General features: G+C 34.5%; 1 protein-coding gene across 1 annotated transcript; it reads right to left on the bottom strand.

Moving 5' to 3' along the window:
* Window positions 1–446: 446 nt before the first annotated feature.
* Window positions 447–8,987, bottom strand: LOC149189954 (cysteine-rich receptor-like protein kinase 2). Its single transcript, XM_089411990.1, has 5 exons — window positions 8,032–8,987; window positions 7,757–7,899; window positions 1,961–2,100; window positions 1,299–1,865; window positions 447–1,193 (listed from the first exon to the last, which is right to left on the bottom strand). The coding sequence occupies exons 1-4, from the start codon at window positions 8,229–8,231 to the stop codon at window positions 1,644–1,646; spliced, it is 705 nt and encodes a 234-aa protein (XP_089268116.1). The 5' UTR covers window positions 8,232–8,987; the 3' UTR covers window positions 447–1,193; window positions 1,299–1,643.
* Between the last annotated feature and the right edge of the window lie 5,949 nt (window positions 8,988–14,936).

Here is a 14,936-nt window from a genome sequence, read left to right as displayed (position 1 = left end):
ATAACTTCACAAGCAATTAAGTAAAGAGAAATCACCCTAATTGCTACCTTATTGATTTCTCAACAATCAAGGCATTTCAAAAAAAAAAAAAATTGAAATGATCTTAATAATTTGTTAATGGTTTTCAAAAAACAACTTTTGAAACATTTTTGTTGAACCATTGAGAACATTAAAAGATGATCTTCAAAGACCCCTAATATATTTTTGGGAAAATTCGAAAGATAATATGAATTTATTTTTCAAACATGACCCAATGAGTGTATTTAACCAAAAAAAAACAAAAACCTAAAACTTGGAGAAAGTACCACTAAATTATTGAGTCAATTCAAAAAGTGATACTCATATATTGAGAAAATTCTAAATGTTTTCTTCCTTGAATGTTTACAAATGGTTTGATGAGAACATCAATACTTTCCAAAGAAAACATTTATAATACTTTACTGGTAGAAATTGTGAATAACAAGCAACATAATACTTTAGTGGTAGAAAATGTGAATTCCAATAATTTTTCTTAGAAGCGTGAATCTAAAAAACAAAAAAAATGGAAAACGCGCTTAAGATAAACTTAGATACAACGGCCTGGAGTATGCCGTAAAACTGCTTCTGCTTGGCTAAGAGCTCGTCTTCCTCGGACGTAAGGAAACAGGTTAACGGCCCAAGACCCAGAGGCATCTGGCAGGAGTGAAAGCCTGCTCCCTTACGGACCACCAGCGGGTTATTACAGGTGGCGTGGTTTTCCTTGATAACGGTGATGAGTCAAATCGACATTCGCGGATAGCAGCCAGAGATGGTTGTCCTCACTGTTGGTTTGACACCTGAGTTTGATAGGTTTTGCCACCTTCGGAAAAAAAAAAACTTAGATACAAAGTCAAACACCATATTTGATAGAAAGTCAAACAACGGAAGATGCACAGGTAATTAAAATTCTTTGAAAAAGGAAAGCAAGCAATAAGTGCTTAAGACACGTCATCGTATAAACACTCCTCAATCAATATCATGAAAAAAGCGAAGGAAACAGGAAACTTTGGAAAAAAAACAATAAGATCTTCAAATGCGAGGACTACGAGCGACTTGAGGATATGGCTCTCCTCATTGAGACCATTTTTACAGATTAATTAGCATTCCACATAAATGTTTGCTCTGCTTTCTCTGTCAGCTGTCCGCGTAAGGCGTACTCAGGGGCCATGTAACCTCTGCACAATGCCAACATATATGCCACTGTAAATTATATGAACCATATTCAGAAGTATGAATTGTAATTGCTTCCTGTATGAATAAACGTTAGAGAGAATTCTTACACAGTTCCTACAACTGTCGTGGTAAGGTGGCTCAGATCTTCTGCAAAGAGTTTGGCTAAGCCGAAGTCTGTTATCTTGGGTCTGTAATCCTCGTCGAGTAAAATATTACTTGATTTTATATCTCTGTGAATTATCTTAATGTCAGGTTCCTCGTGAAGATAGGCTAGGCCGCGGGCAAGTCCGACAATGATTTCAATCCTTTTTTACCAATCAAGTAAATGACGTCTCATTTTATCTGCAATTAATAAATGCATCATGCATGACATTCATACACAAAAACAAAACAAAACTATATTATATACAAAACCTGAAATCCTGAAAAGAGGAAAAAGAAAAACAACCCAATTAAATCAAAGAAAGAGAGAAACAGAATAGAATCTTATCGAGACTAGTGTTGGGAAGGTATTCATAAACTAATAGCCTTTCTGAGCAACCAAGCAGTTTGACTAGATTCTTGTACTGAACACGGCTCATTAAATTGACTTCATTCAGAAATTCAGCATCTCCAAGCCTTGGACTCATATACAAACGTTTCACTGCAATCTCTCCTCCACCTGGAAGAACCCCCTGCACAGTGAACCCCCTGCGTCAATATTCTTTATAATTTCCATCAGACGGTGTAGCTAAATGCTTAAATTAATTAAATGCAATGCTAAACTCACTTTGAAAACGGATCCAAAAACTCCTTGGCCGAGCTTATTTTCTGGTTTGAAGTTAGAGGTAGCCACTCTCAAAATATCATACTTGAAATTGCATTCCGACTTTGCTATATTTGGGTTTAACATAATTGCTCCTTCCTCACCTGCCAAATAATCACACGCACTGCCTATTTATCTAGGCACATGTTGTTGGAAATTTTCTGTGTAATTCCAAAACAAAAATTCCCAACATGGTATGAAAGCTTGTCCAGGCTCTTTGAAGGTGTCAAAGAAGCTGAAGGAAGGATTTCTTGCTGCAGCAGCTTCTCCAGCAGAGTGAAGACTCAGTCTAAAAATCCAAGGGATTTTTCAAGTTAGTTTTTAGTGTTATTTTAAATACACAGTCAAGTATCTTGAAGCACAGTTAAGAGTGCAAGAATGGCTGGAGCCCAGTTCCTTCATTCAAAGCTTAACATCTTGAAGGTCGACATTTAGAACACAAATGGCGAGGTCAAGGAAGAAAGTCTCCAATCCTCCTAAGGATGTGTCTCCCTCTACTACTAAAATAGAAGACAATCAGTTTGATGAGGCTACAAGGCTCAATGGGAACTTTAATATATGAGAAGCAAGAATGAGGACTTTCTTACAGTCTCAAGGGATTGAAATTTGGGAATCAGTGATTGATGATAGCAGGATGGATAGAGAATCCAAAGAGTATAATGCAAAAGCAGCAAAGACAATCTTGAATGGGCTACCTGATTCTGTAAAGAAGAATCTAGGAAAACATTCATCAACAAAGGATATATGGGACAAACTTCATGACTTTCACTCAAAAAGAGCACTGACCATGACTATCAATCAAGAAGGAGATCCTGAACTCATCATAGAAACTGAAAATGAGAATGATGACATCAAGGCTGAAGCATACCTAGAAGATGGAAAGAATGAAAAGGACTTTGTAGAAGAACTCCTCGCTCAACTTATGGATGCCATAGAAGAGATTAACAATTTGAAAAAGGAAAATGAGGCACTTAAGAAGATAGCTCCAGTTGGTAACCAAGATCAAACAAGGAAGAAAGTTGACCTCATCAAGCTTCAAGTACAAGAAAGGGATTAAGAGCTTGCCAAGCTTAAGAAGGAATTTCATCGAAGCAAAAGGAAGCATCATGAAGAAGTCATATCCATGACAAATCAATTGAATAAAGCAAAGAAGCAGGAAAATACCTTGTCAAGTCAACTTGAACAAAGGCACAAGAGTGTGAACAAACTTGAAGAAGAGATTGGTCAGTACAAGGTAGAGGTCTCCTTCCTTAAATCTCAATTACAAGAAGCCACGAAACAGGCACAAGGAGCTGAGAAGAGAATGGAGAGCAGTCAAGCAAAGAATGAAGAAATCTTCAAAATGAAGTCAAATATCATCTCCCTTAAAATAGTAGCAGCTAAAGGTACTCGTAGCAAGGAAGAAACTGAGGAACAACTTGCAAAGAAGAATAATGAGTGTGAAAGATTGGAAGAAGAGATTGTCCTCCTCAGAAAAAGGGTTGAAAGGATGAACAAAATCTTGAAGAGCTCTCAAGCCTTGGATGACATGCTCAGCTATCACAGATGTCCATCTGATAAATCAAGACTCGGGTATGCAGGTGAACCCTCAAACAAGAATGAAAATGATTTAAGCAAAAGAGATGTGAAGAAGCCAGAAAAAAATTGTGATGCTCCTAGTTCCAGCAAAGGTAAGGAGAAAAATCAAGGCTACAATAAAAGAAATCCTATTCCAAGAAGAAATCTTGCTACAAGTAGAAAACCAGCTCCAAAAAGAAACGTAGATGATGTCAAAGAGGCAAGAGGCAATGGTTATCATCAAAAGATCTCAAGGCAGAAAGGCTTCAGAAGTACTTCAAGGAAACCTCCATCTCCCAGGTACCAAAGTTCATTTTTTGGTTATTGTTATTCTTGTTCAAACTTTGGTCATATGGCAAAAGACTGTAAAGCATCTCATAGAGATAGATGTTATAGTCCCTGATAACCTCCAAGAAACAATTTTACAGGAAGAAATCATGAAATCTTATTCATGAACAATGTAGAATGCTTCAAGTGTCATAACATTGGTCATATGGCACGTGATTGTAACTTAACATCGGCTCTTACATAAGCTAGAACCATGCAAAAGAATAAAGTTACACAAGTATGGAGAAGGAAGGAAATACAGTCCGAAAGTCCCTTGAGCTCTCCAGCGAATCTAAGCTTTTTTTTTTAAGACTCTGCCAAAAAGAGACGATGCATACAGTTAGGGGGAGCCTGTAATTCTTGATCATTATCGTTGAAGCTATTAGTGAACAGGTCCTTATGAAATTCTTGCTGAACTATATTAACAGTCATTCTTTGATTAAGATCATGTTTCAGGAGCCATTTCATGGGCTTCTAAAAGGCAGCCTATTGTAGCATTGTCTATAGCAGAGGCAGAATATGTGGCAGCTACAGCAGCAGCATGTCAAGCAATTTGGATGAGAAGGACGTTAAGGAGCTTATGCCAAGAGCAAGCAAAAGGAACTGTGATTTTTTATGACAATAGCTCAGCTATTGCATTATCCAAGAATGTTGTGTTTCATAAGAGAACGAAACACATTGACACAAAGTTTCATTACATCAGGGAATTGGTAAACAATGGAGAAATTGTTTTACAACATTGTAGAACTCAGGAGCAGGTTGCAAACATTTTGACCAAACCATTGGGGCAGAAAAGTTTTGAATTTCTGAGGAAATGTCTGGGTATGACTGATAACCCAGCAGTTGAAATTAAATGGGAGTGTTGAAATGGTAATTTCCAACTGTAGCGACCATTAAACGACGACCATAAAACTATTCCAGAAAATCGCCAGTGTTCATCGCACCGCTTTTCATGAAACGGTGGTATTTTCCAGAGGAGCAGTGATAACACCCAGCAGCAGACACATGGACAGCAATTTTGTCAGAGCAGTTTTCCCCGGAGCATAAAGATTGGCAAGAAGGTCCGTGCGATATAGTCCGACAGCCGTTCGATTGAAACCAAGGTTTGAAGCCGTCCGATCGAATCAGAGTTTGCGTACAGGCCTGCAACATGAAATTGACGTGAAGTGAAAGCTTCATTGACCACCAACGTTTCAGTAAAACAATTAATGAATTTAATGTGATTCGTAGATTGTCGGTAAAGTTTTTAATTATATTTTATTTTATTTTACGGAAATATGGCTCAAGTAACTTGTAATATTATGTTCTTTTGTTGTTCGTTGAATAGCAACGAAACACACAGCAGTGCGAAGTAAGAAAAAAAAGGGGTTTTTACACACAGCTGTGTAATACGCAGAGGGCGAATGTAATAACCTGTTTTGAAGTATATGCAATGTAAGTGAGGTGCAGCAGCGCGATAGCAAGAAAGAGAAGAAATTTTTTACGCACAGCAGTGCAAGAGTAAAAAGAAGAAGAAGTGAAATGTTTTTCACATAGCAGTGAATGTAAGAAATATTTACACACAATAGTGTAAATTTGTAAGCTGGGACAGAGTAATTGTTCCTGAAGAGTCAGAGAAATGTTGTTCAATTGAAAAAAAAGACAATGGGCAACAGCGCGTGAATGAAAATCTTTACACACAGCAGTGTGAAATCTTCAAGAAAGACAGAGTTTTGTAATGCACAACAGTGCAGGGATAGTGTTGCATCTTCTTTGGAGGACAAATATTATGGCCTGGGCGCCATTGTGAAGAGCAGCAACCTCATTAAAAGAAAAAGGAACACAACCTTGGCGTTGTTTATATGTTTTTCTTAATGTTTTAATGCCATGTAATATGCAGACACAGCAGTGTAAATTTGCTAGGTGAAACAGAGTAAAAAAAAAATTCTGCCTCTGAAGCAGTTGTGTTGGTGAAATCCCTCTGATAAAGGAAGAATCTTTTGTAATAGTCAGTTTTATAAATGAACAGAAAGCTTCTGTGTGTGTAAATCTCTGTCTTCAACAAACAAATTTTTAGTTTCGTGGGTTAAGAAATAGAGCATTGTTCTGTTCTGTTCAAGTTATTTTTGTTTTGGAATTATCAGAAATTCCCCAACACATGCCAGTGCGTGGATATATTTGGAACTTTTAATTTTATTCTTTCACATTTAGTGTTTGAACAAAATTTCAAACATTTTTAATGTAAAAAATAAAATTTTATTAAGTTGAGAGTGGGAATTTACAATTACGAAGGATGAGTATTCTCCAAATAAAAACGGCCTAGTTTATGGAGGTGGAGGAATGGCCTTGGTTGTCAAAAGTGTTGGAATCTGAGCAAAATAAAATGAAAAAATTTTGCAGTAGCAGTGTTTGAATTATATTTTTGATGGTAGAAATGAATTCAGCACTCTTAAAAAGTTTTGGGGCACCCAAAATCTTGAAGGTTGACAACAATAACCTGGATTTACAAAAATCCCTTCCAGATTTTATCAAAATCTGTATAGTTTATCAATAACTACACTCTTACTATTTTCACTATGTTATTGATATTACAATTTAACACAAAGAAATTGATGTCTTACTCTAATATTCATATTTAATAACATAATTTACTTTCACTTTCAAAATAAAAGAAAATATATAATTCAGAATATTTCAATATAAGGTTTAAATAAATAATCTGAAAATCTTGGTTAATATTTCAATATATATAGAAAATAAATTACGTTAAAATTATTCACAATAAAATATTTTAATGTTTAAAGGAAAAAATAATTGAAGCTAAAAAAATTAGCTACTATCAATATTAAGTAAAATATTTCAATTGTAAGGTAAAAAAATATAAAATTTATATATATTACATAAAGTAATTAAAAAGAAAAACTTATGAATAGAAGATTTCAAGAAAGCTTATTATTTTAGGTTTAGACCTTTAGACTTTTAAGTTTGTTCAAAAAATTTTGAGACATTAATTTTATTTATATATTAAGAAAATCAATTTAATATTTGAAAAATAATGAAAAATATACCTAGTATTTTATATATATATATAGATTTAAGAATCAAATTTTTGAGATGTATTTTTTTTTTTTCAAATTTTATATTTTAAAAAAATTACATTTTTGATCTTTTAATCCTTGATAAATCTATAATTCATATAAATATATACTAATCAATTAACATAATAATATAAAAATCAAAATTGTTCCTACCATACACCAAAATGTAAGTGGTATCAAAATTATTCCTACCATACACCAAAATGTAAGTGGTATCTTGTTTATATATATATATATATATATATATTAAAATAATTAGTACCATATCATTTTCTGTTGGTATATGGTCATGAAATTCTTAAAATTCTAGGACTGAGGAAGGAATCAATCATGGAAACGGTTTAACTTGGTCTAAGATATGTATAACACAGCCTACTTTTTCAATAACCTTGATTTAAGATATGTATCTTAAACAACACAGCCCACCTTTTCAATAGGCTTAAACTCTCTAATTAAAGTGATGATTTCAAATGATATTAAATCAAGATTGTGAGGCCAAGGCCTCGATTTAGGTGAATGATTAATATTTTTGAGAAAGACAGACAAGTAGGAGGGACAAATAACAGAGCCTGTCATGAGCAAAAATGGGTCAGCAGATAAATCTATTAAAACATGAAGGGGTGAAGACAAAAAAATATAAAATTTTGTGGTGCAGAGTTGAGTCACAAACACAATTTGGATCGTAGTAGATTTGTAAGGGGATAAAATTTGTATCGATCTGTAAACAAAATCTTACACAACTGTGACGGAGACCCTAGTAACAGGATTCATTGCGGAATCTTAAAACTGAACAATTTACCAATTTCGGCACATTTGCTTCGAGAAAACCGTTCCGGCAGAACGAAAGCATTCCACTTGCAAAATCCAATCGCTGCCATTAATCCAATCATCGCGGCTGCAGCTCCCACTGTTATCCCAAGCAGTACATAACATTTTTCCCTTCTGCGATTTGCACAGAGTTAATGGGTTTTATCTATTTAACCAAAAATATATAAACCCTTACTAAATTAAGCAGTATATTCCTTGTCATGGTAAACTATGTCAAACAAATACCGGATACTGTAGCAAACTTACCTGGAGGGGCAGCTGTAGGAGGCGGCAGTGATGGGGGTGGATGCGGGGGGAGCACGGACAAATTGAAAAAAGAATACATCTCGAAACGCAAATAGCAGTTCTTGGTTGCAAATTGTGCTCCAATAGTCCCAGTTGCAAGAACCGCAGTCCTTTTGTGACAGATCTTTCCAACACTGGGCTATGGCGTATATATACACCATAAAATTAGAAGGCAGAGAATAATCTGCAAAGAAAAGTTGCGGGCTCTGCGCAGCTTTCTTTGTAACGTTTGAGAGCAGGGCATCAACAACATCTGTGTTCTCGTGGTTTGATACTTTTCCCACCGTTGCAGATCAAATTTTTGGGCATACTGTCCATATCGCCGTAAAAGTTATGATTGTCGTAGCGTAAAAAGCAGCCGTCTTGCTGAATGAGTCCAGAAGTATTGTGGCATCGCTGAACAAGATTTGCTTTGGCCGTGGATGCACACTGTTTGCAATGGGAGGAATTTAAATCTCCCCGGCACTGGAGAAGCCCATAAACTGAACTATGCTGTTTTGTCCCTCAACAACAACGACACTAGAAACGTTGAATCCGCTTGTAGAAACGTTGCCCACTAGCGAATTGAAAACCTGGTTTAGATTGCGCTGGAAGGAGCTACCGTTTCTGTATTCGGGCTTCTCACAACCAAACCAAACGACAGCAGTCCCTGGATCAACAACTGAGAGGAGCATGGCCATAAGTAACATGGTACTGAATATTAATTCTTTCATCTTAGTGGCAATCGTGCCCTCAGCGTACACTGGCATAAGACCAGGAGTTAAACCCTGCTCTGTTTTGTTCTCCTGAATCTATTGTCCCGAAGAGCAGCTCAACCCATACATTATCTTCTGCTCGAGTCTCTGGTATTCATTATGCAAAGCCCCCCTATTTATTCTTAAACGTCTATTGACTTCACTTGGCTGCTGCTAAAGTCTCTGGCATTCATTGTCAAAGGATCCGTGAAATTTTGTGATTGTGATTATTGTAATATTCTCCACCGAAAGTTTTATAGATTGGATTAATACTTTTCTAATATTTAATTTAAAAGAGATATGAAAAATCAGAAAAATATAATTAGCTACTCTCCAAAAGATAAAATTAAACGTGACGCATCGTAGGATATTATTGATATATAATTTATTTTTAATTAAAAGTTTTATATATGAAGATAATTATTTATGTGGGTAGATGTATTTATTTTAGAATAATAGGAATTTTAAAATTTGAATTTACTTGACGAAATTATTGGATGGATGGTAGAGATTTAACTTTCACAATATATTTTAGAATTTTTTTTGTGAGGAGAACTCTCAAACATAATATGAAAGAGATATTGTAATATCCTTTTATGTGTTGTAGCTTAATGTTATCTAATGTATAGATAATTAAAATTATAAAAATATCATTATTAATTATTGATCACAACTCCATAATTAAAATTAAAAATCAAAATTGGAGATGTCAAAAAAGAGGTTTGTACATCTAGAAATTTGATCATTATAGGTGTTTGATAGATCCGATGGATTTAAGCAGATCTGGCTAGTAGTAGCAATGGTGGTTGATATCTATTTTAAAAGAAGTTATACACTTTTGATCTTTTTAATTAAATTGATTACTTTAAAAAATGTCATTTCATATGAATTAAAATTTAAGAATCTCCATGAGAAAGTGGGAGTGAATCTCCATGATTAAGAATCTTGGTACATAGTTAGAGGCGCAGAGATGTTGTAATGTAGGTGAATTAAGTGCAAACATTTAAATGTTGATACAATATGAAAGTCATACATTGTATGTAAAACTAGCATAGATCCATCTTAACTCTAGGTCGAATCTCTCAACATGCAAACTTTTTTTTTAGTGCAAAACTTGAGGAAAGATTTGCACCTAAAAAGATTGGATTTGGTTGATCCTTAGTTAAAATGGATCTATGTTGATTCTATTAGTTAAAAATAATAAAAATAATAAAATTTAATTTCCTATATTGTAATTTTGTTTTTATTAATAAAATTACAAGCTATTTTTTTGGTAAATGAAAAAAATGATATACATATCACATTAAAATATATAACATATAAATAGTAGCTATAAATGAAGATCCATTTTACCATACAAATTAAAATAATTATTCCCTAACTATATTTAAATTCAATTCAATTAATAAGCACATAATAACTTAATACTCACAATAAACTTATAATATAACAAGATTCTTAACCATGGATATTCTTCCATATTTTACCATGGATATTATTGACTTGTAAATAGGCTTTGTTACAATACAATGGGCCAATACCATGGCTTATCAATACCACATGCCCAAAAATTATAACACATTTCACAATCAAAATATTTTATTTTATTTTAATGTTATAACAACTTTTAAATTAAATCTAAAAGAAAAAAGGTTATAATTACTTTTAAGATATATCTAAACTCTCTAGCCTCACCACTACTAAAAATATTTTGTGGATATTCCATAGAGATTTATTTTTTGTAAATTAGATTTATATTCTTCGAATACTAATAGTTATATCAAAAAGTTCCATTCACTAGTGAGTTTGTCACAAGGGAGACCAAACCATAACCAAAAAACATGCTCCAAAGAGAGGGAAACTCTCACAAGGAAAACCAGACCATAACCAGAAAAACACCCTCCAAAGAGAGGGAAAAAATAATTGTAGACTAAAGAACCATAACAATCTAGAAGGTTACTATGGACCTTTCTTGGGATACAAATTTAAGAGCTACTAGTATCCAAAACTACATTAAAAAAAAAGTCATAAAAAAAGCTATCCAAATGGGTCAGAATCTGAGGTGGTTGTCTACACAGGCTCCTTGGATCCCTCCTTAACTATTGTTGATAGTTGACGGTTACCCAACTGCTTCCCAACCCTATCAATATTGTGATCCATCCTACCCTGATTAATTAAGATGCAAATCAAGGGATTGCCTAACATGCTCCCAATTCTCCTTCCTATCAACCAATGTACACTCCCAAACAAATTCAATTTACTAGTAGATGTTTATAGTTTGTATGTACTGACTGAACTATCCCCTAGTTTTCCCAATGTCTAGGATTTGATTAGCCCAATTAACTAGAACCTTTGTGTCAGATAAAGGGGATATATGCATGGGGGCCACAACATTACCTTGGGAAATTTCCTCCTTAACTAGCCATAGGGTCAACAATTTGTATCATCCATTGAAACCTTCCACTATTTGTTGCAAAAGGGATTTCCACCTTAAGGTCTAATCCCAATAATATGTTTCCCCTCTCCTTATTCATGCTTTTTGACATGGAATTATATCCCACAACTTATGCTCCTCCCATAGATGCTCCGTAGAGTGATTATTTTTCCCAAAGAGGGCCACATATCACCTACCACCACACCAAGTGTCCCACCTGAGGACCTGAGTACATCCAAGGAACATCCCACTCAACAGAGCCCCAAACCCCCCTACAGTTGGAACAACATAGAAAATCCCAAGGAAACTACACCAAGCCATAGGCTGCCACCTCGGCCTAACAGTGGCTTCTAGTAGGCGAACTCAAGCTATTACCACATGCTAAAAATACTCATTTCAATTACTTCCTTATGCACTACATTCACCTGCAGCGACGATTGTTCAATATCCTATACTATTTGTCGAGACTTCACCCATGTGAAACATCAACCTAAGGTAATGTGGATTATGGTGCTTCAAATTATGTTTCAAAATCCTCATATTTCTATTGTTTCATACTCTTGGAGCTTTTGGTTTTGTAGACAAACATTAGCTCTTGTTTGGAGTCCACATCCATCCCATTCTTTCAAAATTTGGCTTACCATGGACTACTACTAATAAAGTCTACAACTTACTAATAGGGACTACAACATCGATGACAATCACCAATATATGGTTCTAGACCTTGGATTTTCCATGTTGTCACTTTTTCCTTACAAGTTCAAAGGGCACTTTGTAGCTTTGGCACTTGGTTTTTAATACATACATATTCATGGATCCTTTCATTGTTGGACTTCATGTTTTATAGCAAAGGAATCAGATTACCCCTGTTCAGGTGACCTCTCTTGGCTTGTGGTCTCATTTCTTACTCCCTAGTTATGTTTTAGCTCTTTTATGTATTTAGTTGTGGTTTTCTTTATTTGTTCCTATAATTGGATTGCTTCAAATCCGAGGAGGCTTCTCAACAACCTACCTCCTTAGTCCTCCCCCCGCCCAAAAGTTATTTCATGTTAATCATGAGGCAATCTCCCTGCTCTATCGCTAGCCAACCTCCTTCCATTGATCTCAGTCTCTTACTTATATCTCCTTCTTTTATTGGTCATCCATGTAGCCACATCACTCTTCCTTGATTCTCCTACATGTGGCCTTATGTCATACCTTTTACGTCAGTGCTTCTTCTCCTTTGGCTCTCTGCCCCCTTTTCCATCTGCAGTATCACCCCCATTCCCCATCAACAAGCTAGTATCCATGGAGGAGCCACATATTACTAGGAATGGCCCAGTAGGAGCAACACATGTACAAACCATTGTTCGGAGGAAATTGCTACCTGATTCCATGCACTTACCCTAGGCCCCATCCAAGATGAGCTCACCCATGTAAAGAGAGAAGGAACCTACCATAAGCATCAACTTTCTAACACAAAGGTTCTTGTTGAACTGGCATATTGGGTGCCAGACATTTGGCGCTTCAACAATTACATGCATATAGTGGATCTATATTAGCATATGGAATTACTTCTTGGAAAGATCCTTTTGAATAGGTTTGAACATTGGGTAGATCTTCTCCACTTTATGGAGCGCTCGCATCACCACATAAAGGAAATAGATCAAAGGCTAGAATGCATAGAGTAGCACCTTGGCATCCTTACCCCTACTACAGGCACCCCTAGAGACAACAAGAATCCTATCTAGGTCACAACAATAGATTTGGACCTCTCCACCTAGTTTCTTGACATGTTCTTGGCTTCTACACTTTCTATCTTTGCTATTTATTTTCAAAGTCCAATAAGTCTATTTTTTGTTTGATCAATTATACACTACTGAGTATTTTGATGCCTCATGTCTCTCTACTAAAAATACATTTTTTATTATGGTTTGGTTTTCTTATTGAAAGACCAACCTAAAACTTACAAAACTATTTCATATACACCTATATTTAGGAAAAAAAACATTAATATTTAAAAACTATTTTTTATTATTTATTTAGAAATTAGTTATTATTATTAATTCTAATTTAAAATAAAATATTTAATTTTGTAATATTATGATAAAGGAAAATGTACCATTCATTTTAGAAATAGATATAGATACATATTTGTAAAACTCATTACGGAACAAGCTATGACCAATTATTCTCCATCTTGTTCATATTAATTGAGATTTTTTTATGGCCAATTATTCTCCATCTCATGAGTTGTTGATATGGATATTAATTGATATTTTTTTATGACCAATTATTGTCCATCTCATGAAACGTTGATATTGATATTATTTGAGATCTTTTACTTTTATTTTTGTTGATATTGATATTATTTGAGATCTTTTATTTTTATTTTTTTAGAATTAAGATGAAGGAAATTTCTTTTTAATAAAGTCAAATTACTTATTATTCATTTTTAAAATAATTATAAATATTGATATTAATTTTTTTGGAAAGTTTTTATTTTTATTTAAAAAATTAAAATAATAGAAATATATTGTGTAGAGAATAGATATCCAAAGAAAAAAATTAGTCTGTAATTATTCTCACATCTCTTACCAAGATTTGCTTTGGCCATTGATGCGCATCGTTTGCAGACAGATGAATCTAAATCTCCCCTACGCTAGAGAAGCCCATAAACCAAAGTGTTTCTATTTTCCCCTTCCACAATAACACTAGAAACATTGAATATGCTCTCAAAAACTTTCACCACCAGAGATTAACCAAATGTTTATTGCTAAACTGGACAAGAGAAATGGAGTGTTCACAGAGTGTTACAAGAAGAGTCCAACTAGCATGCAAAACATTTGTTTGAGTGCAAAGCTAAAATGAAGGAAGGAGGTAGTAATGACGGAGGATAATGTCATTTAACTAGTAAAGACTTGAGACAACTTAATCCAAGCTCTATCATCCTAAAACCAAGTTTTTGTTTTGGTATCCTTTAGTCATAAAATCAATTGTACACAATAAAACAATAAATTACATAATTTATAATAGCAAAAGGAAGCTAATGGAAAAATACTTAGAAATGTATTGATGAGTGATATGATTGGTCAAAAAGGCTATCAACTTGCATAAATGACCTATTGAAGAAGTTCTCAAGAAACCACTTATTTAATCATGCACAAAACCATTAGAGTATAATTTCCATAATTGCTAATGTTAGAAGCTAAACAAGACCAATCCAAGGCATAGTATAGTATTAACAAAAGTACAAGAGGGAAATGAAGTTCCTAGGGTGGGTCCATCCCAAGAATGCTCAAATTCCTTAAAGAAGAATCAAGCTAAGAGCTAGAATAAAGTTTTGCTTCCATTAATTGAAAATATGTTCTTACGTTACAAGACCGCAAAGCTTGTTTGAGAAAACAAAAATCCTAATCTTTCTTCTTTTGTAGCTATTTTATGTCGGGAAAACCTCCCAAACATATAACAAATATAATATGGCTTAGAGAATGGGGTGGTGTGGCCAACCATCCCGATGCAATCCCACACGTTTACGAGTTATGACGACACAAAGCATTAAACTAGAACTTCCACCAATACATCTTCTTGGTATTGTTGGAGTCTCCATGTTGTTTTCTAAAGACTTAACTACAATATTGGATTTCTTGTGGGATATTTCCTCCCATGCACCAAAAAAATTGTTACACATATGAAGGAAGGTCCAAGGCCTCCAAGTT

The sequence above is a fragment of the Pinus tabuliformis genome, chromosome 3_1 (genome assembly GCF_031772625.1).
Source record: "Pinus tabuliformis cultivar Carrire ecotype Pingquan chromosome 3_1, CPIR1, whole genome shotgun sequence".
NCBI classification, from domain to species: Eukaryota; Viridiplantae; Streptophyta; class Pinopsida; order Pinales; family Pinaceae; genus Pinus; species Pinus tabuliformis.
Note: the sequence above shows the minus strand (reverse complement) of the source record. Positions and strands in the feature narration are given on the sequence as shown.

Bases quoted from the DNA above. Each gene is read 5' to 3' on its own strand.
- LOC149189954 (XM_089411990.1), bottom strand. From the start codon at position 8,231: ATGGTGTATATATACGCCATAGCCCAGTGTTGGAAAGATCTGTCACAA. The intron at 7,900-8,031 runs GTAAGTTTGCTA...TGCAAATCGCAG, and splicing joins TCCTACAGCTGCCCCTCCAG to AAGGGAAAAATGTTATGTAC. The intron at 2,101-7,756 runs GTAAATTGTTCA...ATTATTTGGCAG, and splicing joins AAGCAAATGTGCCGAAATTG to GTGAGGAAGGAGCAATTATG.